At 45.2% G+C, this 27,824-nt stretch overlaps 1 protein-coding gene across 1 annotated transcript in view; it reads right to left on the reverse strand.

The window, feature by feature from the left end:
- Positions 1–27,824, reverse strand: part of LOC134346713 (complement C4-like) — a 148,187-nt gene that overhangs the window by 79,284 nt on the left and 41,079 nt on the right. Inside the window, exons 11-20 of the mRNA XM_063048271.1 lie at positions 26,287–26,430; positions 22,312–22,509; positions 19,824–20,018; positions 15,746–15,895; positions 13,726–13,852; positions 11,927–11,998; positions 9,972–10,175; positions 7,519–7,660; positions 3,304–3,374; positions 2,503–2,642 (exon numbers count right to left, since the gene is read on the reverse strand). Coding sequence (XP_062904341.1) covers positions 2,503–2,642; positions 3,304–3,374; positions 7,519–7,660; positions 9,972–10,175; positions 11,927–11,998; positions 13,726–13,852; positions 15,746–15,895; positions 19,824–20,018; positions 22,312–22,509; positions 26,287–26,430 — 1,443 coding nt within the window. The remainder of the gene's footprint in view (positions 1–2,502; positions 2,643–3,303; positions 3,375–7,518; positions 7,661–9,971; positions 10,176–11,926; positions 11,999–13,725; positions 13,853–15,745; positions 15,896–19,823; positions 20,019–22,311; positions 22,510–26,286; positions 26,431–27,824) is intronic.

The following is a 27,824-nucleotide window of genomic DNA, read 5'->3' on the forward strand; positions in this document are numbered from 1 at the left end:
TGGGACAGGAGGTCCGGGAAGAAAGACAAGGGGTGGGGGGGGGACCCAGAGGATGGGCAAGAGGTATATTCAGAGGGACAGAGGGAGAAAAAGGAGAGTGAGAGAAAGAATGTGTGTATAAAAATAAGTAACAGATGGGGTACGAGGGGGAGGTGGGGCATTAGCGGAAGTTAGAGAAGTCGATGTTCATGCCATCAGGTTGGAGGCTACCCAGACGGAATATAAGGTGTTGTTCCTCCAACCTGAGTGTGGCTTCATCTTTACAGTAGAGGAGGCCGTGGATAGACATGTCAGAATGGGAATGGGATGTGGAATTAAAATGTGTGGCCACTGGGAGATCCTGCTTTCTCTGGCGGACGGAGCGTAGATGTTCAGCAAAGCGGTCTCCCAGTCTGCGTCGGGTCTCACCAATATATAAAAGGCCACATCGGGAGCACCGGACGAAGTATATCACCCCACTCGACTCACAGGTGAAGTGTTGCCTCACCTGGAAGGACTGTCTGGGGCCCTGAATGGTGGTAAGGGAGGAAGTGTAAGGGCATGTGTAGCACTTGTTCCGCTTACACGGATAAGTGCCAGGAGGGAGATCAGTGGGGAGGGATGGGGGGGACGAATGGACAAGGGAGTTGCGTAGGGAGCGATCCCTGCAGAATGCAGAGAGAGGGGGGGAGGGAAAGATGTGCCTAGTGGTGGGATCCCGTTGGAGGTGGCGGAAGTTACGGAGAATAATATGTTGGACCCGGAGGCTGGTGGGGTGGTAGGTGAGAACCAGGGAAACCCTATTCCTAGTGGGGTGGCGGGAGGATGGAGTGAGAGCAGATGTACGTGAAATGGGGGAGATGCATTTAACAGCAGAGTTGATAGTGGAGGAAGGGAAGCCCCTTTCTTTAAAAAAGGAAGACATCTCCCTCGTCCTAGAATGAAAAGCCTCATCCTGAGAGCAGATGCGGCAGAGACGGAGGAATTGCGAGAAGGGGATGCCATTTTCGCAAGAGACAGGGTGAGAAGAGGAATAGTCCAGATAGCTGTGAGAGTCAGTAGGCTTATAGTAGACATCAGTGGATAAGCTGTCTCCAGAGACAGAGACAGAAAGATCTGGAAAGGGGAGGGAGGTGTCGGAAATGGACCGGGTAAACTTGAGGGCAGGGTGAAAGTTGGAGGCAAAGTTAATAAAGTCAACGAGTTCTGCATGCGTGCAGGAAGCAGTCTCATGTCAGTTCCAGTACAAAAGTGTAAAAGGAGAATGAACTAATTGTTATTCGAGATCTGATGCAGCACACAGAAAGAGATAAGATAAAGAACACAATAATAATCAAAAAAAAAACTTGTATTCATGGATACATAGATACATAGAACTAAAAGTAAACCATATCAGAACCTGATTTACTCAGATTGAAAACTTGACCAGGAAGATATTGAATTATTGTGAGAACTTGTGTCCTATCAGGGAGGAGGTTCAGGAGCTTAACCACCTAAGAACAGCTTCTTCCCCTCCGCTGTCAGATTTCGGAAAGGTCCATTAACCCAAGAATGCTACTTCATTATTCCTACATTTTGCACTGTTCATTTTGTAATTTAAGTTTTTTTTCTTATCTTTGCACTCTACTGCTGCTGCAAAACAACAACAAAAAATTCACAACATAACCTGATTCTGATTCTGATTCTAAATGGAGAGACAAAACAGACAAAGGAACTTCAGAGGGATTTAGCTGCTCTTGTGCATGAATCCTGTGTTACTCTTTGGGAGGACTCATGTAAAGAGAAAGCATACAGCTAATGGCAGGACCTTTAACCTGCACCTCCAGATCCCTCTATACATCAGCGATACATTTGGACTCTAAGGAATTTCACTAGGTTCCATATAATGCACAACAAAAATAGTTATTCTGCATTTTAGCACCGGACAGAGGTACTTTTTATCAGAGAATGGCATTAACTGGTCAATAATCATAATCAATACACATGGCACAGGGGAGCAGTGGGTCGAGCCTCTGCCTCACAACTCCAGAGACGCGGATTCAATTCTAGCCTCAGCTGCTGTCTGTGTGAAGTTTGCACGCTCTCCCAGTGCTTCATGCTCTCCCTCAGGTTCTCTGCTTTCCTCCACATCCCAGAAACGGACAGGTTGGCAGCTGGATTGTGTGTGGGTGAGCGATTAGAACCCGAGTATGTGGCATTGATGGGAATGTGGGAAACATAAAAATATGATTAGGGTGGGATTAGTTGACAAGGCTTCTCTATGCTGCCTTGATTGTAAATTAGTGGTATTCTTATCGGAGGAGTTGGTAGGAATAAAATTGGATTAATATAGAATTAATGTAAATGACCAGTGCTGACTGATAGGTCAAAGACTCTGTACAGTATGAATCAATGATTGGAACTGGGGACGTGCGTGTCTGCGTATGCATGCCTGCCTTTCTGTCTGTCTGTCTGAGTGTGGAGTGTGATTATACATTGATACCACAGTTCCAGGGAGTTAAGCTACTGAGCTCAGTCTCTTACCGTTACATCCTGGGGTAGATAGTTGTACAGGGTGACTTTCACAATGAGTTGTTCATTCCTTCTGACAGAATAAGGTAACGTCATGGCCAGAAAAAATGGCTGGAAAACTTTCAACTTTTTTGGTTCCTCAACACAGAATCCTTCAATTAAAAATTATTAACAGTAAGTTCAGCTTTTATCATTCCTAGCACCTGTGAGGACCCAAATGATTAACATTCATAAGTAAATTAGGACTTTGTTCATTATTGAAAACATTGATAATGCATCACCGTTGTAAGCACCACAGAAGTTTTCATACCAGTTCTTAAGAATATTTATATTATTTTATCAAGACCCGCAGAGGGTTGTAAATTCAGCCAGCTGCATCATTGGCACAGTCCTCCACACCAGTTTTCAAGGGGCTGCGTCTCAAGAGGGCAACATCCATGATTAAAAACACCGACCACCCGCGACACGCCCTCTTCTCGTTACTCCCATTGGGGAGGAGGTTCAGGCGCCTGAAGACACACACAGTGATTCAGGAGCCATTGCCCCTCTACCATCAGATTGCTGAAGGCCCATGAACACAATCTCATTATTCCTTCCTTTCACGGTTTTGTTTTGTAACCGTCAGTAATTTTATGTCTTTGCACCGCACTTCTGCTGCAGAACAACAAATTTCACATCATATAAATCACTGATGATAAACCCGATTCTGAATCATACTAATATCCCAATTGCATCGTCACAACAGGAGGGGTTACTTATAATTAATAATTCACCCATCATGTGGTTCTTCAATAATCAATGAGGCAATGTTACCTTTATTTTCAAACATGCCAACTGCCTGAATTTCCCAGGTGGTAATGGAATCAGGAATGTAGCTTGATATTCTGGAAACAATCAGAAAGTAAAAGAAAACTTATTAAACTCAGTGCAAAAGCAACCCCTCAGAAATCAGAGCAGGAAAGAAACTCAAGTGCTGGAGGAATTCCGCCCGTTCGGCAGCATCTGTGGGGGAAAGGGTCCTGAGGAAAAGTCTTGACCTGAAATTCCCTTCCCTCCAAGGATGCTGCTCAACCCACTAACTTCCTCCAGCAGTTTTTTTTTCTTGCCCCAGATTCCAGCATCTGCAGTCTCTTGCATCTCCGCTTCAGAAGTTGGGAAGTAGATATTCACCTTGGATGGGAATGGCATTTGTGGCTCGGTGGGTGGGGAGGGGATTTCTCACCTGACTAGTAGGAGACCCAGTTTCAAACCCCAGCCGGTGTGAAATGTAGAAGTCATCGCCGGTCTTGCAAGTGCTTTAGTACAGCGCAGTGGCGCAGTAGGTAGAGCTGCTGTCTCACAGAGACCGACGTCCGGTCCTGACCTCTGGTACTGCCTGTGTGTGGAGTGTCCCTATTGACCGTGTGGGTTTCCTCAGGGGGCTCTGGTTCCCTCCCACATCCCAACGACGTGTGGAGATACAGGAGGCTACAGGCACTGGAATCTGGATCAATAAGCAATGTACTGGAGGAGCCCAGTGGCTCAAGTAATATTTGTGAGGGGTTGGGTGGAAGGAATGGTAAGTAGTTGATAAACACAAGAGATTCTGCAGGTGCTGAAAATCCAGAGTAACGCACAAAAAGAGCTGGAGGAACCCAGCAGGTCAGACAGCGTCTATGGAAAAGAATAAATAGTCGACATTTGGGGCCGAGGCTGTATATGTCTGATCTGATGAGTTCCTCTAGCATTTTGTGTCCGTACACATTTGATACAGGGTTGGGATGTAGTCATTGAGAACTGAAATATTGACAATATCATCCCCCTCCACAAACGCTACTCGACCCAGCTGATTGCTTGTTGCCAATGCTGTATGGGTAGGGAGATTAATGTAAAATGTCAGTGAGTGGAAGAATATAACCATATAACACATAACAATTACAGCACGGAAACAGGCCACCTCGGCCCTTCTAGTCCGTGCCAAACTCTTACTCTCACCTAGTCCCACTGACCTGCTCTCAGCCCATAACCTTCCATTCCTTTCCTCTCCATATATCTATCCAATTTAACTTTAACTAACAACATCGAACCTGCCTCAACCACTTCTGCTGGAAGCTCATTCCACACAGCTACCACTCTCTGAGTAAAGAAGTTCCCCCTCATGTTACCCCTAAACTTTTGCCCTTTAACTCTCAACTCATGTCCTCTTGTTTGAATCTCCCCCACTCTCAATGGAAAAAGCCTATCCACATCAACTCTATCTATCCCCCTCATAATTTTAAATACCTCTATCAAGTTCCCTCTCAACCTTCTACACTCCAAAGAATAAAGACTCCAAATTTGGACTCACCAGTGCCTTATACAATTTCAACAATACATCCCAACTCCTATACTCAATGCTCTGATTTATGTGGGGAGCGGATGGGAATGTAGGCACAGATTAATATGGAATTAGTGTAGGATTGACATAAATGGGTCAGCATGGATTCAGTGGGCCGAAGAGCATGTTTCCACACTGCCTGTCTCTCTCTAGAGCTCTGCAGCATAGAATCAGTCTCTATTTGTAGAATGCACTCAATATGATTTTCAGTCCAACTGTGCACCACATATCTGAATGCTAAGCGTATATAACAGGCTTCTGAAGTACTACATCCCATGTCTCTCCCTCCCCCCACCCCACCCCAGCTAATGTTGGCTCAGTGCACCAAGTTCAACCTCTTCCTCAGTATAACAGTAGCGCCTACCAAACCACTGACAGTGAAACAAGTGGGAAACACCAGCCTAGACGATGCCATAAATGTCATGACAAAATTAGCTGGATTGCCTTGAAGCTTTACTCTGCTGAGTTACATTACCTGTATCTTCAAACTTTAATTGGTAGTTGGTTTGTTATGATCACATGAGGCAAGGTACAGGGAAAAGCATTTGTGTTCTTCGCTTTTCACCAAAATTTATAGACGCATCACAGTGAACCATAGACCTCCATAAACCTCCCAAATTTATCCAGATTTCTCCTTAACGTTGCAATCGAACCCACATTTACCACTTCTGCTCGTAACTCTTTCCTTGCTTGTACCACCCTGTGGGTGAAGTGTTTCCTTTAAATATTTCACGTTTCTTCCTTGACCTATGACCTCTCATTCTAGTCTCACCCGACTTTAGTGAAAAAAAGTCTCTTTGCATTAACCCTATCTATACCTCTCATAATGTTGTATATCTCAATCAAATTTCCCCTTATTCTCCTACATTCTCAGGTAGGAAGTTCTAACCTATTCTACCTTTCCCTTTAGCTCAGGTGCTCAAGTCCTGGCAACATCCTTGTAATTTTGCTTCTATACTCTTCCAAACTTATTGATATTTTTCATGTGGGTAGGTGATCAAAACTGCACACACTGCTCCAAGTTAGGCCTCATCAATGTCTAATACAACTTCAAAATATCATTACAACTCCTTTACTTACTAATTTGAATTATGAGGGCCAACATGCCAAAAGCTCTCCTCAAAGCCCTATCTACCTGTGTCGCTACTTTCAAGGAATAATGGATCTGTATTTCCAGTTCCCTCTGTTCTACCACATTCCTTAGTGCCCTACTACTCACTGTGCAACTTCACATCTCTCTACATTAATTTCCATCGATGATTTTTCAGCCATTTTTCCAGCTTGTTCTGATAAACTTTGATAGCCTTCTTCACTGACCACGACACCCCCAAGTATTGTTGTTATCCGTAAACTCACTGATCCAGTTTTGCATTTATCATCCAGATCACTGATATATCTGAGAAACAACAATGGACACAGCACGGATCCCTGTTGTTCACCGCTATCACAAGCCTCCAGTCAGCTATGATTTCTCCCACAAAGCCACTACCTCACATGCTGGCCTTCATAACAAGGGGAATTGAGTATAGGAGCAAAGAGGTCCTTCTGCAGTTGTACAGTGCCCTGGTGAGACCACACCTGGAATATCGTGTACAGTTTTGGTCTCCAAATTTGAGGAAGGACATTCTAGCTATTGAGGGAGTGCAGCACAGGTTCATGAGGTTAATTCCCGGAATGGAAGGACTGTCACATGTTGAAAGATTGGAGCGACTGGGATTTAGAAGGATGAGAGGACATCTGATTGAGACATATAAGATTGTTAAGGGATTGGACACGCTAGAGGCAGGAAACATCTTCCCAATGTTGGGGGAGTCCAGAACCAGAGGCCACAGTTTAAGAATAAGGGGTAGACAATTTAGAACGGAGTTGAGGAAAAACTTTTTCACACAGAGGGTTGTGGTTCTGTGGAATGCTCTGCCTCAGAAGGCAGTGGAGGCCAATTCGCTGGATTCTTTCAAAAAAAGAGTTAGCTAGAGCTCTTAAAAATAGCGGAGTGAAGGGACATGGGGCTAAGGCAGGAAAAGGGTACTGATTGTGGATGATCAGCCATGATCACAGTGAATGGTGGTGCTGGCTCGAAGGGCTGAATGGCCTACTCCTGCACCTATTGTCTGTTGTCTCACCCTGAATGCAACACGACTGAACCTTCTTGACCAGCTTCTCATGGGGCCTTTGTCAAAGTCCTTGCAAAGTTCCACGCAGATAACGTTCACTGCCTTTCTTTCAACAACTCCAACTTTTCCTGTCTGAACACTGCCGTGACTTGTAATGTCACCCCTCATCCTTTAATTCCCCCCCGCCCCATCATGTCTAAAACAACAAGATCCTGGAACAGTGAGCTGACACTCCTTCAACTCCTGCAACCACATCTCACTAACAGCTACAATCTCACAATTCCACGTCCCTATGCTCATCCGCCTCAGTCCTTGCATTGAAAAAGAGGCAGCTCAGGACATTGTTCCTACCATGCTCAACATTTCAATTCCTGTTTTTGTATGTATCATCATTCCCCACAACCACTCCGCCACCTGCCTATCTCTCTAGAACGCGCAACTCTCTCCAGAAAGTTCTTGCACTTGGTTTGCCTGAAACCTTTTGCCACCAGTGATAGCATTTTCTTTTAAACACCCTGTTAAATTCTCCCATGTGTAGTCCAGAGGAAAGTGACTTACTTATAGTCACCCTCGCGTGGGGCTGAGAATGTTTCCCATAGCCAGCTCTGCGGAAAGATACTGCGAACCGTGAGGGAGCCTTCATCGATGAACTCTTCACTGGGGAGGGAGTTGGCATCGATGACAGTCGGATTTTTTGCAGCTGGAAAAGGTCAAGAAAAGTCATTTCAGTCTGTCTGGAGAAACGCATGTACCAGGGTGCAAAAAGGCTTGAGAGTTGTCATGCAGTTTCCCCTGATGGTTAACATGCAGGTTGAGTCAGTAGTAAGGAAGGCAAATGCAATCTTAGCATTAATTTCAAGAGGGCTAGAATAAACAGTAAAAGCAAGGATGTAAAGCTAAGGATTTATAAGGCATTGGTCAGACCGCACATGGAGTATAAAGAGCAGTTTTGGACCTCATATCAAGAAAGGATGCGCATTGGAGATGGTCCAGGGGAGGTTTACGAGAATGATCCTGGGAACAAAGGGGTTAATGGATGAGAAATATTTGATGGTGCTGGGCCTGTACTCTGAAGTTTAGAAGAATGAGCGGGGGTCTCATTGAAACCTACCGAATATTGAAAGGCCAAGTGGATATTGAGAGGATATTTCCAAAAGTGGATATTGAGAGGATATTTCCAAAAGTGGGATAGTCTAGGATCAGAGGGCACGGCCTCAGAATACAAGGATGTCCCTTCAGAATAAAGTTAAAGGGGAATTCCTTGAGGCAGAGGGTGGTGAATCTGTGAAATTCATTGCCATGCATGGCTGTGGAAGCCAAGTCATTGAGTATGGTTAAAGTGAAAGCTGATAGGTTCTTGATAAGTAAAGGTTTCAAAGGTTACGGGGAGTAGGCAGGGGAATAGGGTTGAGAGGGAAAATAAGTCAGCCATCATGAAATGGTGGAGCAGACTCGATGGGCCAAATGGCCTAATGTTGCTGCTATGCCTTGAGGTCTAAAAGGAAGGAGCAGCCAAACCAACAAGGCCCTAGTGCTCAGTGATATGCATTGGCCTAGGTAGGTAATCTAACATCAGTGTGGTCTATTGTTAGGCCTCATCTGGAATACTGCCGACAGTTCTGGTCGCCCCATTATAGGAAGGATGGCGAGGCTTTGGAGAGGGTGCAGGACAGCGTCACCAGGATGCCACCTGGATGTGCTATCATGAGAGGCTGGACAAACTTGGGTTGTTTTTTCTGGAGCAATGGAAGCAGAATGGAGATCTGGTAGACGTTTATACGATTATAAGAATAGCTAGAGTAGGCAGACAGTATCTGTTACCAAGGGTTGAAATATCTAACACCAGAGGTTATGTATTTAAGATGAGAGGCAGGGGTAAGTTCAAAGGAGATGTGAGAGCAAGTTGTTTTTTTTTTAAAAACAGAGTGGTCTGGAATGTGCTGCCAGGGGAGTTGGTAGAGGGAGATACATTAGGGACTTTAGAAGTGAAAGGGAAACGGAAGGATATGGACATTGCATAGGCAGAAGGGTTTAGTTTAGTTGGCCATTTAATTTCTAATTTAATTGGTTCAGTACAACATTGTGGGCCTTAGGGCCCACATGCTCTATGTTCAGAAAGAATCCTAGAAAGAAGCGAAGGCCATTCAGCCCCTCAACGCTGCCCTGTCATTCAATGAGATCATAGCTTGTCATCCAAATTAAGCTAAGGTAGGTGCAGAAAAGTTTTACCAAGTCTTTGCCTGGACTAGAGGTTTTGAGTTATCACCAGAGGCTAGATAGGCTGGGATCGTTTTGCCTGGAGTAAAGGAGGCCGAGGGGTGGCCTTCGAGGTCTATAAAATCACAGGAGGCAGAGATAAGTTGAGCTTTGTCCCTGGGGTAGGTGAGTCTAAAAGTAGAGGGTATAGGTTTAAGGTGAGGGGGAAAGGAGCATAGTGGGTACATGGAACAAGCTGCCAGAGAAAGTGATAGAGGCCATAAATACAATGTCTAAAAGGTATATGGATTGGAAAAGGTTTCATGCGATGTAGGCCTAATGCAGGGATGTTGTACTCCATTTGTGGTCTAAACAACATTTGTGCCGTGTTATTCAATATACTAATTTACCAGTTAAACTGGGATTATTGAAATATAAGAAAAACAGGTGCTATAAATTTAAAGCAAAAGCAGAAAATACTGGAAACACCCCACAGGTCAGGCAGCTTATGCGGGGAGAGAGAGAGAGAGAGAGAGAGAGAGAGACCGAGTTAACATTTCACAGAGTTTTAATAATAGTTGGTGACATTAACATTCCTCTAACGTTCCTCTCCGCACAGATGCTGCCTGCCCTGCTGAGAATTTCCAGCAGCTGCTTTTTTTAGGTTAGATTTCCAGCATCCACAGAGTTATTTTTTCCTTGTTTTTCATTTGTTAGTTCACTGAATTCCTTTGCTGGGAGAATATAGTTCAGTGGCCTGTCTAAAATAGATGCAGTGAAGATTACCAACAGAGCAATAGTCAAACATCTCTTACCTCTGCCCGGAAACATAGGTATTACTACAGACATCTTACGGGACTCCTGCCGGACCGTCCTGTGGTAACAGCATCTCTGGAAAGCCTGGCGGCAAGACCTGTCCTGCACCCGCTGAGCTCGCTCTTGGCAGCTGTAGTCCATTAATATGTTGGTCAGGCCATCCAGACAGCACTTCCTCAGCCTGTTGTCGGAATACTCATTCACTGAAAGAGGCAAGAGGGCAGGGCGTTGGTTTATCAGGTGGTAGACTCAGCCATCTGACAAGCCCGCACACCACTGAAGACATTTTCAAAGGACAGTGCCTCACGATGGAGGCATCGATCATCATGGACCCTAACCACTCGGGACATGGCTTCTTCCCATTACTACCATCAGCGAGGAGGTACAGGAACCTGAAGACTCACACTCTACGCTTTAGGAACAGCCCTTTCTGCTGTCAGATTTCTGAAGAGTTCATCCATGAACCCATAACTCTACCTGCCTCTGACCCTCTTTTGCACCATTTGTTTATTCTGCTTACAGAGCTGTGGACACAGATCAGCACATTGCAGGAACCAGCATGTCCACAGGTCCTCCAAGGTGGTTAGGAAGGCAGATGGGATACCTGCCTTCATTAGTGAATCTGATACCAATTTATAAACTATTGATCAGAGCTCATCATAGTATTAGGTGGAGTTGTGTCCAGTGCACTATAGGAAGAATGTAACAGCACTGGAGAGGATGCAGAGGAGGCTTACCAGGATGATCTCAGGGAGCAAGTGTTTCAGAGACTGGGGAATTTGGGATTATTTCCCCTAGAGGAGAGAATGTAAAGAGGGAAGGGGATGTGACTGAAATTATCAGGGATATAGGGAAGATAGACTGCAGCTATTAAAGGTAGATAAAACCAGAGGATGTAAATTTAGGGTATGGAGAACAGAAAGGGGACTGGAGGTGGACATTTCTCACCCAGAGACTGGTATGTGCCTCAAATACAATGCCAGAGAAAGTGGTGGGAGCAGAGTGACTGACAGCACTGAAGAATTGTCTAGAGGAGTGCTTGAATCGCTCAGGTACGGAAGGCTACAGAGCAAGTGCTGGGAGGTGGAATGAATGCAGGTGGTTGCTCACAGATCACCAGAGACATGGTGAACTCTATAATGCTGTTCGCATAAACTGAAGCCAAGGTTGATTGAAGCTTGGAACTCTATTCCACAACTGGCAGTCAGTGTGAGATGAATTACTAATCTGATGCTGTTGGTAAATTTTTGTTCTGCAGTATCTCATCTACCTTCTTAACCACCTCATGCCACCTTCGAGTCACCTCTGTTCCTTAATATCCCCTGGGACCCAACATTTCATGGTGTATGTCCTCACCAAAATTCCACCCGATATGGAAAATTACCTCAATAGCTCGTGCTAAAACCATCCACAATCCATAAAAATCTAGATTCATGGTGGCACATAGAATGGAGAGAGTTCTTTGGCCCATCGTGTCTGTGTCGATATTCAACCATCCATTTATACCAACCCTACACTGATCCCACTTTACTCTCCCCATGTTCCCATCAACACCGCCCAGGTTCTACTCCTCACCCTACACACCAGGGACAATTAACCTATCACCATGTGCATCTTTGGGATGTCAGAGGAAACTGGAGCATGCGGGGGGTGGGGGACCCATCAAGGGGAAAGCATGCAAACTCCACATGCATGGCATTTGAAGTTGGGATCAAACCCATGTTTCTGGTGGCAGGAGTCAGCAGCTTTAGTAAAAGTGCCGCTGTGTCCCCCTGAATGCCAGAATCAGTTTAGTAAATCTTTATTGTACGTTCGACCGCATAGTTACATTTTTCTAATACCAAGTAGAAGAGATTGGCTCAACACTGGGGATGTAAAATTAACAGAAAGTTGAAGATCCTTTTTAAATGCAAGTTGTGATGTTAATAGACAGAATTTGAACAGAAAGACTCACATCTGTCAGAATATCTTTGCTGAATACTTAACGCTCTCCTTTGCCTTCTGACTTTGTTGGCGCAGGAATATTCTGGAAAGTAATCAAATGTAAAAACCCAAATCATTGCCTTTGCTCTTGAGTGTCAAGTTCACCGTGAAAGCTCAACCTGGTTGGAAGAATTCTCATAATCACTACATGGCAAATTTGTCAATATTTCACAGAAATACTATATATGTTTGCGATGTTCCTTGTGAAAACAGTAGAAACCACACCATGTCCTTGACCAAGGCAACTCTAACAATATCTGAGAGAACCTAGCACTGTCTGTGTGAATTAATTTAACGTCATTACAGAAAAAACAGGAGCAGGCCCACCTGGTTTGTGCTGAATATGATGCCAAATTAAACCACTTCCACCCACACAGGTTCCTGGGTCTGCAAGTCCATTGGGGAAGGCGAAGGCTCATTGTCTGAGAGTCCACAAGCCCACTAGTCCACTGGAGGCTGGAGGCTGGAGGCCTGTCCTGGGATTAGAAAACTGTGTGTGTGTGTGTGTGTGTGTGTGTGTGTGTGTGTGTCTGGGTAGGAGTGAGGAATGGGACTTGTTTTGCTGTTGTTGTTGGTGTTGTTCTGTGAACATGGTTGGCACTGGAACACGTGGTGACTCTTGCGGGCTACCATCCTTAAGCTGTGTTGGTTGTTAATGCAAACAATGCATTTCACTGTACTTGTGATAAATAAATGAATCTGAGTCATTCTCTGCATATTCATGTGACTATCTAGTAGCCAGTTAAATAACACTACCATATCGAATGGTGAAAGGCCTTCACCATTCTCCCTTCAAACACCAATCACCCAAACACTAATCCCTCCTACCTACACCACGTCCATACCCCTCCATCTTCCTTACATCCATGTGCCTATCCAAACAGCTCTTAAAAGCCTCAAATGTATTTACCTCTACCTCACTGTACCAGACATCCACCTCTCTCTGAGTGAAAAACTTACCCCTTGAACCAACCCTACCCCTGCCCACCCTCTCACCCTTCAACCCTGGGAAACAGATACTCTGTCCACTCTACCTATGCCTCTCATAATCTCTTTAAAACCTCTGTCAGATCTCTCCTCAGCCTCCAACACTCCAGAGAAAACAACCAAAGTTTATTCAGTCTCTCATGACAGCACGTGCCCTCCGAACCAGGCAGCATCCTGATGAACCTCTTCTTTAGGTTGCCTCAAATAACTGCGATTAATAAAGAGTTTTTTAGGCAACAATTTTGTCTGACGTGCTTAATCATATGCTGCATTTCAATGAAGCACAACTCCCCAAATTCTACCCCTCACACAAAGGGCAACCTGAGTCAATTTGTTGAATGACCCACACACCTTTGGTAAGCGGAGAACCCGGGGAACCCCATGCGGGTACAAGCTGGACACAGACAGCGCCAGAGGTTGGCGGTGAATCGGGGTCTCTGGTACCGCGAGGCAGTGGCTCTACCGCCTGAGCCAGTTCGTCGCCTTCACAGCCCAAGTTCCCACTTTGTCTTGTTTGCATATCTGGACAGGCAATATTCTAGCCTGTCATTATAAACACACGGAGGCACACCTTTGATCCTTAACAGAGTTCTGTCATTCACCTGGTGATTTCGCAAGCATACTGAACAATAGATTTCAATGCACAGAAGAGCAAAACTCTGTCATGTGACAGAATTTCTGGACATTATTTTTTTCACTGACAGTCTGCCTTTCATAAAACACTCTGAAACTTCAATAAGATTGTTTCAATCTATCCAACCACTGCATCCACATTGAGCTTACCATCTCTATGTGACGACACATCCACATTGGACAGAAAACTCAGACCAGCATCCAAGAAGACATCTGCACTTTTTAGTCCACCTCCATAGAAGCATCCCAGGTCATAGGAGTTCATTGCTTCAAACACCTGTTTGCAGGAAAGAATGGATCTGTCAAATGGACATGACATGTTTAGAATTAAAAGCAAGGATGTAAAACTGAGACTTTATAAAGTACTGGTGAGGCCTCACTTCGAGTGTTGTGAGCAGTTTGGGGCCCATATCTTAGAAAGGATGTGGTGAAGCTGTAGAGGGTTCAAAGGAGGTTCATTAAAATGATTCCAGGATTGAGTGGCTTGTCATACAACGAGTGTTTGATGGCGCTGGGCCTTCATTAACTGCAATTCAGAAGAATGACAGCTGATCTCATTGAAACCTATCGAATGTTGAAAGGCCTCAAAAGAGTAGATGTGGAGACGAAGCTTCCTATGGTGGGAGAGTCTAAGACCAGAGGACACAGCCTCAGAAGAGAGGGGCGCCCTTTTAGAAGAGCTGAAGAAGAATTTCTTTAGCCAGAGAGTGGTGAATCTGGGGAATTCGTTGCTATAGATGGCTGTGGAGGCCAAGTCTTTATCTATATTTAAGGCAGAGGTTGATAGATTCTTGATTAATCAGGGCATGAAGGGATATAGGGAGAAGGCAGAAGGTTGGAGCTCAGAGATAAAATGGATCAGCAATGAAGAAATGACAGGAGAATTAAAAGCAAGGATGGCCAAATGGCCTAATCCTTAACACTTCACAGGTCAGGCAGTATCTGTGGAGAGAGAAATGTTTGTTTTCCTCCTCTACAACGGAAAACTAACCTGTTTTATTCTCAATGCCAGTTCTGACAAGTCTCAGACCTGAATCAGTTAATCTGGGTGCTGTTGGATTAGAGGGCCTGTGTTCTAAGGAGTTTTTGGACAAACTAAGGTTGTTTTCTCTGGAGTACAAAAGACCTGATAATGATTTATAAGATCATGAGAGGCGTAGATAGCCAGTATCTATTCTCAGAATCAAAATGTCTAATCGTGGAGAGTGTACATTTAAGGTGAACAGGGGCAAGTTGAAAGGACAGGCGTGTGACCAGTTTTTTTTTAAACAGAGAGTGGTGAGTGTCTGAAATGCACTGCCAGGGGTGTGTTTTTTTAGCAAGTCACACCAGACAGTCAGCCATTCTTGTCTGGCGCGTGGCGTCAGGATTGGTCTCCTTTTGGATTAACCGGGTCACGATATGAACGTTCCCGACTCGATCCTTGTTTTTTTACGAGGCCGAGTGGCTAGCTTGACGCTCAACCCGGCACGGATGGAAAGCGTGCTCGGGGGTGGCCCAACTTGGATTCGAACTCGGGAGCCTTCGCACCGGAGTCCAGAGCTGACGCCATTGTGCCACCAGCCGGCCAGCCAGGGGTGGTGGTGGAACTGGATGCAATACAATAAAGTAGTTTGTAGATTTGCAGGGAATGGTGGTACATGGACACTGTGCAGGCAGAAGGAATTAGTTTACTTGGGCTTTTAACTACAATACAGTTAATTAGTGCAGTGCAATATTGTGGCTCCCCTCTACCTACACAATGTCCATATCTTTCCATCTCTGTACATCTGTATGGCTATATAAACATGTATTGGATCCAACTCCACCAGCACTCCCTGACAGTGCATTCCGAGTACCCATCCCATTCTGTGCTCTGTTTCTTTCTTCACCAGCACTGCCTGACCTTCTGAATATTTCCACCATTTTACTTCACATTTCCTGCAGTTTCTGTTTTGACATTTACAATTAGACATACAGTCATTACGAGGGTTTTGAGGTCAAGCATTGCAACATTATGCTGCCCATTTAAGACAGTGAGTAAAATCTTTTCTTCGGAAAGAAAAATCTTTCCCTGCTTTACACACCATTGAATTTAAAACACTTTTCAAAATAGTAGAGAGCTTTCTCATTGGAAATGCTCATTCGGGAATGTTACAATGATCCGACCAGTGAGGTGGCAGCACGTTACCTTCCTGGGCGTCAGCTTGTTTCTGTTGTTGAGGATATACATTGCTGAATCAACAGCAACAAAGGCCACATCTGCTGCACCGTTGGTGGAGAAGTGCAGATCCAACTGACTTCCCGGTTTATACCCATCGGCTGGATCCTTTATTGCGACCTGTGACGGTGGATGGACAGAACATTCACTACCAGAAGATCAGAGAATCACCATTGATTAATCAACCAGCCAACATCTTTTTTTTCTTTGTTCATAAGATATAGAACATAGAATAGTACAGCACAGTACAAGCCCTTCGGCCCACAATGTTGTGCCGACCCTTAAACCCTGCCTCGCATATAACCCCCCCCCACCTTAAATTCCTCCATATACCTGTCTAGTAGTCTCTTAAATTTCACTAGTGTATCTGCCTCCACCACTGACTCAGGCAGTGCATTCCACGCACCAACCACTCTCTCAGTAAAAAACCTTCCTCTAATATCCCCCTTGAAGTTCCCACCCCTTACCTTAAAGCCATGTCCTCTTGTATTGAGCAGTGGTGCCCTGGGGAAGAGGCGCTGGCTATCCACTTTATCTATTCCTCTTATTATCTTGTACACCTCTATCATGTCTCCTCTCATCCTCCTTCTCTCCAAAGAGTAAAGCCCTAGCTCCCTTAATCTCTGATCATAATGCATACTCTCTAAACCAGGCAGCATCCTGGTAAATCTTCTCTGTACCCTTTCCAATGCTTCCACATCCTTTCTATAGTGAGGCGACCAGAACTGGACCCAGTACTCCAAGTGTGGCCTAACCAGAGTTTTATAGAGCTGCATCATTACCCTGCGACTCTTAAATTCTATCCCTCAACTTATGAAAGCTAACACTCCATAAGCTTTCTTAACTACCCTATCTATCTGTGAGGCAACTTTCAGGGATCCGTGGACATGTACCCCCAGATCCCTCTGCTCCTCCACACTACCAAGTATCCTGCCATTTACTTTGTACTCTGCCTTGGAGTTTGTCTTTCCAAAGTGTACCACCTCACACTTCTCCGGGTTGAACTCCATCTGCCACTTCTCAGCCCACTTCTGCATTCTATCAATGTCTCTCTGCAATCTTTGACAATCCTCTACACTATCCACGACACCACCAACCTTTGTGTCATCTGCAAACTTGCCAACCCACCCTTCTACCCCCACATCCAGGTCGTTAATAAAAATCACGAAAAGTAGAGGTCCCAGAACCAATTCTTGTGGGACACCACAAGTCACAACTACTCCCTCCACCATGACCCTCTGCTTTCTGCAGGCGAGCCAATTCTGAATCCACCTTCGCCACACTTCCCTTCCCATGCCTTCTGACTTTCTGAATAAGCCTACCGTGTGGAACTTTGTCAAATGCCTTACTAAAATCCACGTAGATCACATCCACTGCACTACCCTCATCTATATGTCTGGTCACCTCCTCAAAGATCTCTATCAGGTTTGTTAGACAGGATCTGCCCTTGACAAATTATGGAGATTGATCTCAAAAGGAGTGTTTGAAATGAAGAGGAAATGGCAGTGAGAGTAATGCTTTACTGTGCCAGTGATTAGGGTAATTCATGGTGCTGTCTGGAAGGAGTATGTCCATTCTCCACGTGGGTTTCCTCCTGCTCTCCAGAAACATTCCCATTAGTGAGTGATGGGGACGCTATTTGGCTCCAGAAGAGTGGCGACACATGCGGGATGCTCCTTGGCACACCCACAGACGGTGTTGGCCGTTCTCACAAAGCAGGCATTTCACCGGACGCCTTGATGTTTCCATGCAAATATGACAAACAAAGCTAATCTCTTTAACAGGAGACTCTGGCTGGAGATGAGGAGGAACTGCTTTTCCCAGAGGTGGTAAATCTGTGGAAGAGCAGTGGAGGCTACCTCAGTAAAAAGATTTAAGACAAGTTTGGATGGATTTTTGCATAGTAGGGGAATCAAGGGTTATGGGGAAAAGGCGGGTAGGTGGAGATGAGTCCATGGTCAGATCAGCCACAATATTATTGAATGACGGGGCAAGTTCACTGGGCCAGATGGCCTACTCCTGCTCCTATTTCTTATATTCTTATGTTGTAAAACTAGTCAGTTCCATCACAGGCACTAGCCTCCATGATATCCAAGCCATCTTCAAGGAGCAGTGCCTCAAAAATGAGGCGACTGTTATTAAGGATCTCCATCACCCAGTACATGCCCTCTTCTCACTGTTACAATCAGGAAGGAGGTACAGAAACCTGAAGGCACACATTCAACAATTCAGGAACAGCTTATTCCGTTCTGCCATCTGATTTCTGAATAGACATTGAACCCATGAACACTACCTCACTACTTTTTTAATATCTGTTTTTGCACTCTTATTTAATTATTTAATATATATATTATATATACATACAGTACATATTGTAATTTACATTATTTTTCTATATTATCATATACTTCATTGTACTGCTGCCGCAAAGTCACAAATTTCACGACATATGCCGATGATATTAAACCTGAGGGAGAATTGAATGTTAATGAAGTGGAGGAATTAGAAGGAGAGTAAATGTTGCAAGCTCTCAGCAGCTTGGGCAGCATCTGTGGAAAGAGGAGAAGACTTGATCTTTCAAATTAAAGACAGAAATATTCAACAGATCAGGCAGCATCTGGGGAGAGAAAAACAGTCAACGTTCAATTCAATGACAAGTTTCAGCTATTTCTCTCTCTACAGCCATCGACTGATCCGCCGAGTAATTCTGTCTACAACTTAAAACAACTGTTTCTCTCTGCACAGCTTACCCAGAATCAGAATCAGGTTTATTAGCAATGACATATGTTTTGAAATTGTTTTGGGCCAACAGTACAGAGCAATCCATAAAATACACTATAAATTAATATATACTAATGATACATGTAAAGCTGAAAGTTCCCAGCATTGTCTGGTTGGTTTTATTTCATGTTGCAAGCGTCTGCAGTTGGGACGTGATTGGAGCTGAATACAAATACTGGCCCAGGCTAGTTGGGCCAAATGGCCTGTTTCTGGACTCTAAACACCATACATATCTTTGCAGTGTTAGGCATAAGCAAGGGATTGCCAATGTAGGATGGTGATTTAAATTCTACCCCTTAATCAAGACAAAAGGAATGAATACATCATCTTTCCAACCCCTGGCTCCATCCAATGCACAAGTCAATTTTGGTTTGATTTTCCCAGTTGCAAAGGAAACAAGATCGCCTTAAGCTGTAACCACTGATAAGTGGTGAAGAAGTGGGGACGACGAACTGGTAGAGCCACTGCCTCACAGATTCAGAGACCGATGGCCGATCCCGACCTTGGGTGAAGTCTGCGCGGGTTGAGTGTGCACCATTCCCGCATGGCTTTTCCTTTCCCCAGGTGTTGCAGTTCCATTCCACATTCCAAAAACCTGTGGGTCGGTGGGCTCACTGTAAACCGACCCACCAGCATAAAAAACTGGGGTGGTACTGTAGCGTAGTGGTTAGCACAGTGCTTTACAGTACCAATGACCCGGCTTCAATTCCCAACACTGCCTGCCAGGAGTTTGTACACTCTCCCTGCGATCCGGTAGGTTTCCTCCAGGTATTTTGGTTTTCTTCCTCAGTCCAAAAATGCACCAGTTGGCAGGTTAAATGGTCATTGTAAAGTTGTCCTGTGTTTAGGCTCAGATTAAACTGGGGGATTGCTGGGCAATGTGGCTTGAAGGGCTGGAAGGGATTACTCCACGCTGTATCTCAATCAATCAATAAGTGGAAGTTGATAAGTATTAGAGATGAGGGAGATTAAAATAGGTTTAGTGTCAATGGAAGTCTGACGGGCCAAATGGCCTCTTCCAAGGCCTTTTAGTTTCCAACATTTGACTAAGTGAGTACTCTGGGGGAATAAAATGAAAATTAAGTCTTATAGAATTTATATGCAATATTGTTTTCGGAATTGAAAACTGATGAATCCAGCTAGAGCTAAAGTCATACTTGGTGTGCTGTCATCCAAAGAACAAAACTACAGCAATTACAGCTTCTCATTTCAGATTTCTGGCAACTACAGTATTTTGCTCTGGGAGGAGTAGTCGACTACTTCTCACCCGTCCTTTGCACTTGTCCTCCATGTCGAACCACACCGAGTTGGCCACCATTTCCAAGCGCTCTCCTGACTGGATGTAGTAGTATGCTATGAGGCGAAACGTTGGGACCATGTCAGCATCCACCCGAAGCTGAAGCCTGGTGGGATCCGCCTTTGTGATCCTTCCGGTGGTGAGCACCTTGCCTTTGCTAGTGACCTAGGAAAGAAAAGCAGGCACAGATGGGGAAACGACCGTTTAGCTCTGGCTCTCTGGAGGTGTCAGCTATGCTGTTGGGTCAGTTGTTTGGGCAACTGCTGGAGTAATGCATTCTGAGGGCCACACTAAAGGCTCACAGATTGGTGGATGGGCAGGTGGTGTTGAGGAAACTGGTAGACTGCAAAAGGACGTGGACAGATTAGGAGAATGAGCAAAAAAGTGACAAATGAAATAGCATGTTGGAAAATGCATGGTCATGCACTTTGGAAGAAGAAATAAATGTGCAGACTATTCTCTAAACACGGAGAAAATCCAAAAATCGGAGATGCAAAGGGACTTGGGAGTCCTTGTTCAGAACACCCTTAAGGTTAATTTGCAAGTACAGTCAGTGGTAAGGAAGGCAAATGCAACATTAGCATTCATTTCAAGAGGTCTAGAATGCAAGAGCAGGATTTTGATGTTGAGTCTTTATAAGGCAGTGAGGCCTTACCTTGAATATTGCGATCAGTTTTCTGTTCGTCTTGGAAAAGATGTGCTGGCATTGGAGAGGGTTCAGAGGAGGTTCACGAGGATGATTCCGGGAATGAAAGGGTTATCATATGAGGAAAGTTTGATAGGTCTGGGTTCTCATTGGAACTTAGAACGATGGAGGAGTGTGGGGGAAATCTCAGTGAAACCTTTCGAATGTTGAAAGGCCTTGATAGAGTAGATGTGGAAAGGATGTTTCCCATGGTGGGGGAGTCTAGGGCAAGAGGGCAACAGCCTGAGGATAGTGGACCATCCATTTAAAACAGAGATGCAGAGAAGTTTCTTTAGCCAGAGGTGGTGAATTATGGAATTTGTTACCACAGGGAGCTGTGAAGGCCAGGTCGTTGGGTGTACTTAGGGCAGAGCTTGATATACTCTTGATCAGACACGGCGTCAAATTTACGGGGAGAAGACCGGGGAGTGGGACTGAAGAGGAGAAAAAAGGATCAGCCATGATTGAATGGCAGAGCAGACTTGATGGGCCAAATGGCCTAATTTTGCTCCTATGTCTCATGATGTTATGGACAAGTTAGATTGTGACATCAACAGTCCATCTCTGCAGTTTGTTCTGGTCACGCCAGAGCATCACCCCAGAGGAGGGATTTGGATGATGTATGTTGACGGCTCAAAGCTGTGCTGATATCTGGCCCCCACCTACCCAGATTAGAGAAATGACATGGTCTTGGGCTGAAGGACACTTCTTGAACAAAACAAAGCTGGAAATTTGAAATAAAAACAGTGCTTGCCAAAAGTACTCTACAGATCAGGCAGCATCTGTGGAGAGTGATGCAGTAAATGACCCAGATTCAGAACCCTTCATCAGACTGCGGAAGGAAAACAAAGTTTTCAGTGAGACGGATTGATTTGAACGAAGGGAACATCTCCAACAATGTGAGACCAAGTGGGTTCATATCACAGTACAAGAAGCAGTTGGGGTCAGCTTTGTCTGTGAAAATATGTTGTAAATAGTAACACAGGCCCCAAAGCCAGATGGAGATAAAGAAAAACTGAACCAACATTAGTACAAGTAATGTGGTTTTCTGAAAGTGGACACATCGATAGGGTGGTAGAGAAGATGTTTGGCATGCTGGCCTTCATGAGTCAGGGTACTGAATATAAACATTGGGAGGTCATGGTGCAGTGGTACAAGACGTTGGTAAGTTTGTATTTGGAAAGCTGTGTTCAGCTTTGGTCACCCTGCGATACAAAAGTTGTTATTAAGCTAGAAAGAGTGCAGAAGAGAAGAGTGCCGGGGTTGAGCAAGCTAAGACTAATGGAGAATATTTGGTGATCTTATAGAGAGGTGTAAAATCCTGAGGGGCATAGATAGACCCAGAGTTTTTTCCCCAGGGTTAAGGATTCAAGAACTAGAGGCATGAGCTTATGGTGAGAGGAGTAAGATTTAATGGGAACTCAAGTGGCAACTTCTTCCCGCAGAGGATAGTCAGGTCATGGAATGAGCTGCCAGATGGAGTGGCTGAGGCAGATACATGCACAACATTGACAGGTAGGGCCAAACAGAGGCAGACTGGGCTTCTTGCTCAGCATGATGTTGAACTGAAGGGCTTGTCTCTGTAGAGTACAACTCTACGAATCTAGGACTGTAACTCAATTTATAAGTACCGACAACTTACCTTGACCTGTTTCTCTCACTTCAGCGTCGGCTGGATCTGCCAAGCATTTCTAAAACGTTCTGCTTTTACTTTTAACTTACAGCATCTACGATTCTCTGGTTTCACCTGATCTTGGGAGAGAGTTTACTTACAATGTAATAATAGGAGTCAATCCTTGCATCATTCTGCTCCGTGACAGCCCGGAACTCGATAACCAGGTTCTGTCCTGCCTTCAGGACGGTGTGAGGAGCACTGATCTGGAGGTAGCTCCTGCTGGGAGACTGATAGATCTCAGCTGTTACTGTTCCCTCACGGATTTCTTTTCCAAGGGTTCCCTCTCCAGCTGTCACCTGAAAAAAGTATATATGCAGACATTAGAAGTGTCAAACGCCAGAGGTAAGTTATTCCTGCATGGGATACCTTTATGAGATGGGTTGGTTACTGATCTCTATATCTGATAATAAAGATCCACCTCCTTTGTGATCTCCACACAGTGAACTAAACACACATGGTTTACATCATCAATGGTGCAGGGTATCTCCATACGTGGGCCTTTTGACCAGATCGAATTTGACCAGTTGAAGTTTATAGCTGTCAGAGGTACACACACAGGGTACAAGCACCATAAAATTAGTCTTTCACAGCAGCATCGCAGTACATTACAGAATGAAACTGGTAAATTGGATTATTATTGTACCTGTACCGAGGTACAGTGAAAAACTTAGTTAAGTTTGTTGTCCTTACAGATCATTTCACTACAACAGTGCATTGAGAAAAATACAACAAGGCAGAACATGTTACGTTACAGTGCAGGTCTCAACAGGGCCCTCCAAGAGGACCACAACCTTGCCATAGGGTTTGGAGGTTTGCCTGCCTCAGTGACCCGGTGAGCTCTGTTGGCTGGAGTCAGGGCTTTATGCTTTGGCTCTTGGCAGGGTCACCCATGCCAAACAGGTCAAAGGGTAGCAATGAGTGCTTCTGGTATGGCATCTACATCAGTGAGACCCAACACAGATTGGGGGAACTAATTTACTACTTTACCGGGCACCTTCACTCAGTCCACCGCAACAGCCAGGATCTTTGGGTGGTCATCCATTTCAATTTGACTTCCCATTCCGGCATGTCTGTCCATGGCCCTTCCTACCGCTGTGATGAGGCCAGACATAGGTTAGAGGAGCAACACCTCATATTCTGTCTTCGTCTCCAGCCTGATGGCTTCAACATCACTTTCACCGAATTCCAGATACACACTCTGCTCTGTTTTCCTTTCACCCCCTCTCCCCACTTTGTTTTCCCTCATTCCTTTGCCCCCTCACCCCTTCTTTCCCCTTTCCCACCCTCATGTCTGGCCCATCAACTTCCTTTGGCTCCCCCACCTCCTTCCTTTCATTCCATATCTACTGTCCTCTCCAATCAGATTCCTTCTTCTTCAGTCTTCACTTCTGTCACCCATCACCTCGCAGCTTCTAATACCATTCCCTTTCTATAAGGCCATTAGTTCGCAAGATATAGGAGCAGAATTGGGCTATTGGGCCCATTGAGTCTGCTCCGCCATTTCATCCCCCTCTTCCATCCCCCTACCATCTCCCCACACCTGAATTCACCTGTCCCCTGCCAGCTTGAACTTTCCTCTCTGCCCGACATCTTATTCTGATTTATGTCCCTTTCCTTTCTAGTCCTGACGAAAGGTATTGGCCCAAAACATTATCTGTTCATTTCCCCCCTAGGTGTTGCCTGACCAGCTGAGCTTCTGCAGCATTTTATCCTTGTCTTCCTTCCTCCGGAGGCTGAAGAAACATGGCATGTTAATGCTCACCAATTTTTATCGATGCAGCATAGAAAGCATCCTATCCAGATGCATCACAGCAACTGTTCAACCTCAGACCTCAAGAAACTGGAGCGTCCTCTCCATGGACTCTGCTGATACTTCTTGATGCCTCAGTAAAGCAGCCAGCATAATCAAAGACCCCACCCATCTTGGGCGTTCTCTTTTCTACCTGCTCCCGTCCAGCAGGAAATACAAAAGCCTGAAAGCATGTACCACCAGGCTCAAGGACAACTTCTATCCTGCTGCTTTAAGGCTCAAGCAGTCCTGGTACCATAAGATGGACTCTGGACCTCACCATCTGCCTCATCATGACCCTTGAACCTGCACTGCACTGTAACACTCATTCTGCATTATGTTGTCGTTTTCCCTCGATACACTGATGTGATAAAATGTTGGTGCCACAAAACCGATTTTTTTTTTACTGTACCTTGGTTCACCTGACGATAGTAAACCTCAACTGAGTGCACACCCACATGAATGGCCCCAGCTGAGAATTCAGGTGACTAACAGGTCAGTGAATCTGGCTCCCTTACTGAGGCAACCAGAAACGTACATTTAAGGTGAAGCTGGACATCTACAAGGAGAGTGGAATAGGACGAGCAGAAGGTGAGGTGAATTGGAGTGGGAGGAGTCATGCATGGACCTATATATCCATGACTCTTGTATTGATCAAAGAGTCAGAGGAATACAGTTTGGATACAGGCCATTCGGCCCAATGAGTCCATGCTGACCAAATGTACCCACAGCTAACTCAAATTTCCTGCATTCAGCCCAATCCCCCTAAACCACATCCCTCATGAACCTATCCAAATTCTTCTTAAACAACACATCCTCTGGCAGCTTGTTCTATATACTCTCCAATCTCTGCATGATAAGGTTGCCCCTTAGACCCCTTTTAAACCTGTCCTCCCTCATCTTAAACAATGTCGCCGATTTTTGGTCTCACCTAACCTGGGAAAAAGACTGTTACCATCCACCTTATCTATGCCTTTCTTAATTTTAAACATGTCTATTAGGTTGCCCCTCCTCCTCTTACATTTTGAGACATCAAGATCAAGCTTGGCCAACCCCTCCCTCTAACTTGGGCAACATCCTCAACAATCTTCTCTGTACACTTTCCCATTTAGTCTTTCCTATCACAGGGTGACCAAAACCATGCACGTTACTCTCAGTGAGGCCTCTCCAATGACTTGTAAAACTGCAACATAGTGTCCCAATTCCTATACTCAGTGCCCGGACTGATAAGCGTGATCGTCTGGTTTACATGGCAATTGTGAAAGGTGTTGGTGAGATCGCGTTCAGTTTTGGTCACCCTACTATAAAATAAAAGTGCCATTAAACTGGGAAGAGTGCAAAGGAGATTTACAAGGAAGTTGCCAAAACTTGGGATACTGAGTTATGGAGAGTTGTGGAGCAGATTGGCACTTTAACTGGTGGAATGTTGGAGAAATCAGAGGGGTAAAAGGTCATGCGGGGATATCTGGGGTGAATGCACATGGTCTTTTTCCCCAGGGTTGGAGAATAAAGAGCTAGAGGACATAATCTGATGGTGAGAGGAAAAAATTTAATAGAAACTTGAGGGACAGCATTTTTAAAAACCTAAGGATGGTATGTATGAGGAATAAGCTGCCAGGGGAAGTGAAAGAGGCAAATACATTGACAATAGTTATTTATTTATTGAGCTACAGTGCAGAATATTGAGCCGCGCTGCCCAGCAACCTCTGATTTAACCCTAGACTAAGCAAGGGAAAATTTACAATGCCCTATTAACCTACCAACCGAAGCACCCGGAGACAACCCACAAGGTGGCGGGGAGAAAGTACAAACTCCTTAGAGACCTTAGCAGGAATTGAACCTGGGTCGCTGGTACAGTAAAGCATTGTGCTAACCACCACGCTGCCAGGCCACCCCTTGGACAGGTACGTGGATAAGAGCAGTTTAGAGGGATATGGGCCAAACGCAGGCAATAAGGACTCACTGGGATGGGACTCTTGGCTGGTATGGACCAGATCACCAAGGGGTCATGCTATATGACTATGAATCAGTCTGCTCTATGGTCATTCCTGTTCTATTCAGTACTGAGCTGGTAAATTGGGATAAGATTTACGAGTATGCGGGACTAATACCAATGGGGGCCATTAGTCGATATGGATGTGTTGAGCCAAATGGCCGATATCCATCCTGTATGATTTTGTGACTCTTGTCTCCAAAAGCACAACTCTGTTTTTGCTGAAGGATCCCTGCACCAGATAGCTAGGTCTCTCCATCATCTTGCAATGACCTAAACCAGAGGTGTTACCTTCAAGTTGAGGACGTTTGCATTGGCTGGGGCTTCGTTCTCAATGACTGCAAGCCCCTGTTGATCAGTCATCACAGCGGGACCTTCTTCCACCTTCACAGGTACGTTAACAGCTGGCGTCCCATCAGGGTATGTCACAGTCACCTATCGGATTTAAATTCAGGTTAGTTTATTGTCATATACACTGGGATGCAATGAAATTCCTTGCTCGTATGAAGGTCACAGAGTAAACAATGTAAATGGTAACAATTATTATTTTAAATAAACTTTATTCGTAATAAAGTTTTACCAGGATGCTACCTAGCTTAGAAGGCCTGTGCTATCACGAGAGGCTGGATAAACTTGGGTTATTTTCTCTGGAGTGCCGGAAGCTGAGGGAAGATCTGATAGAGATTTACAAGATTATGAAAAGCATCAATAGAATGAACAGAGAGTATATGTTTCCCAGGGTTGAATGGCATGCAGTTAGCATGGGAGGTAGATTCGGGGGATATATGAAAGGTAAATTTTTCACTCAGAGAGTCGTGAATGCCTGCAATGCGCTGCCCAGTATGGTGGGAGAGGCAAATACATCGGAGGCTTTTAAAAGTCGTTTGGATAGGCACATGGATGCAAGGAAGATGGAGAGATATGCATATGGTGTAGGTAGCAGGGATTAGTGTTTGGGTGTTTTTGGGGCCGGCACACCATTGTGGGCTGAATGGCCTGTTTCTGCACTGTACTAAAATTATTTTCAAGAACAAAGCACTCAACGCCTTTTCATTCTCTACATTCATAGTTGCTGCTTTCCGTACTGTTGTATTACATTCATACACATCAGAAACACTGCTGTCGCTCAAGTGGCACTCCAGGGTGGGATACCACCACAATAATTGAAGGCTTCCTCCCCAACCTGGCCCTCCCTCTCCAGTAGCAGAATAACCCTACACTATGGTCCTTCCCCACCGAGCCCGTGCAGTGGCAGAATGACCCTGCACTGTGGCCTGTCCCCACCGAGCCCCTGCAGTGGCAGAATGACCCTGCACTGTGGCCCGTCCCCACCGAGCCCGTGCAGTGGCAGAATGACCCTGCACTGTGGCCCGTCCCCACCGAGCCCCTGCAGCGGCAGAATGACCCTGCACTGTGGCCCGTCCCCACCGAGCCCCTGCAGTGGCTGCATCGAGCTTCAGTGTAACTCTTTGTCCTTAACGCCAAGCCCTGCCTTGTCCTGTTCATCAGCGGTGGCACAGAGTACAAGGGTTGGGCTACCACAATACAGCTGGTGAGACCTCACTTGAAGCAGCGTTTGTGATTCCGGCCGCCCAGTGTGACTGAGCCTGACAGGATGCACAAAGGATGTTGTCTGGACTGGAGGGATTGAGTTATCGAGAGACTGGGTAGCTTGAGGTGTTTTTCTCTGGATCGAAGGAGGCTGAAGGGTCACCGTATAGAGGTTTATGGAAGCTTGAGAGGCAGAGATAAAATTAATGGTCACTGATCATTTTGCCAAGCTAAAGAGGTCTAAAGCTAGAGGCCATAGGTTTACGGTAAAAAGGGAA

Source organism: Mobula hypostoma, chromosome 5, assembly GCF_963921235.1.
Source record: "Mobula hypostoma chromosome 5, sMobHyp1.1, whole genome shotgun sequence".
In the NCBI taxonomy this organism is placed as follows: domain Eukaryota; kingdom Metazoa; phylum Chordata; class Chondrichthyes; order Myliobatiformes; family Myliobatidae; genus Mobula; species Mobula hypostoma.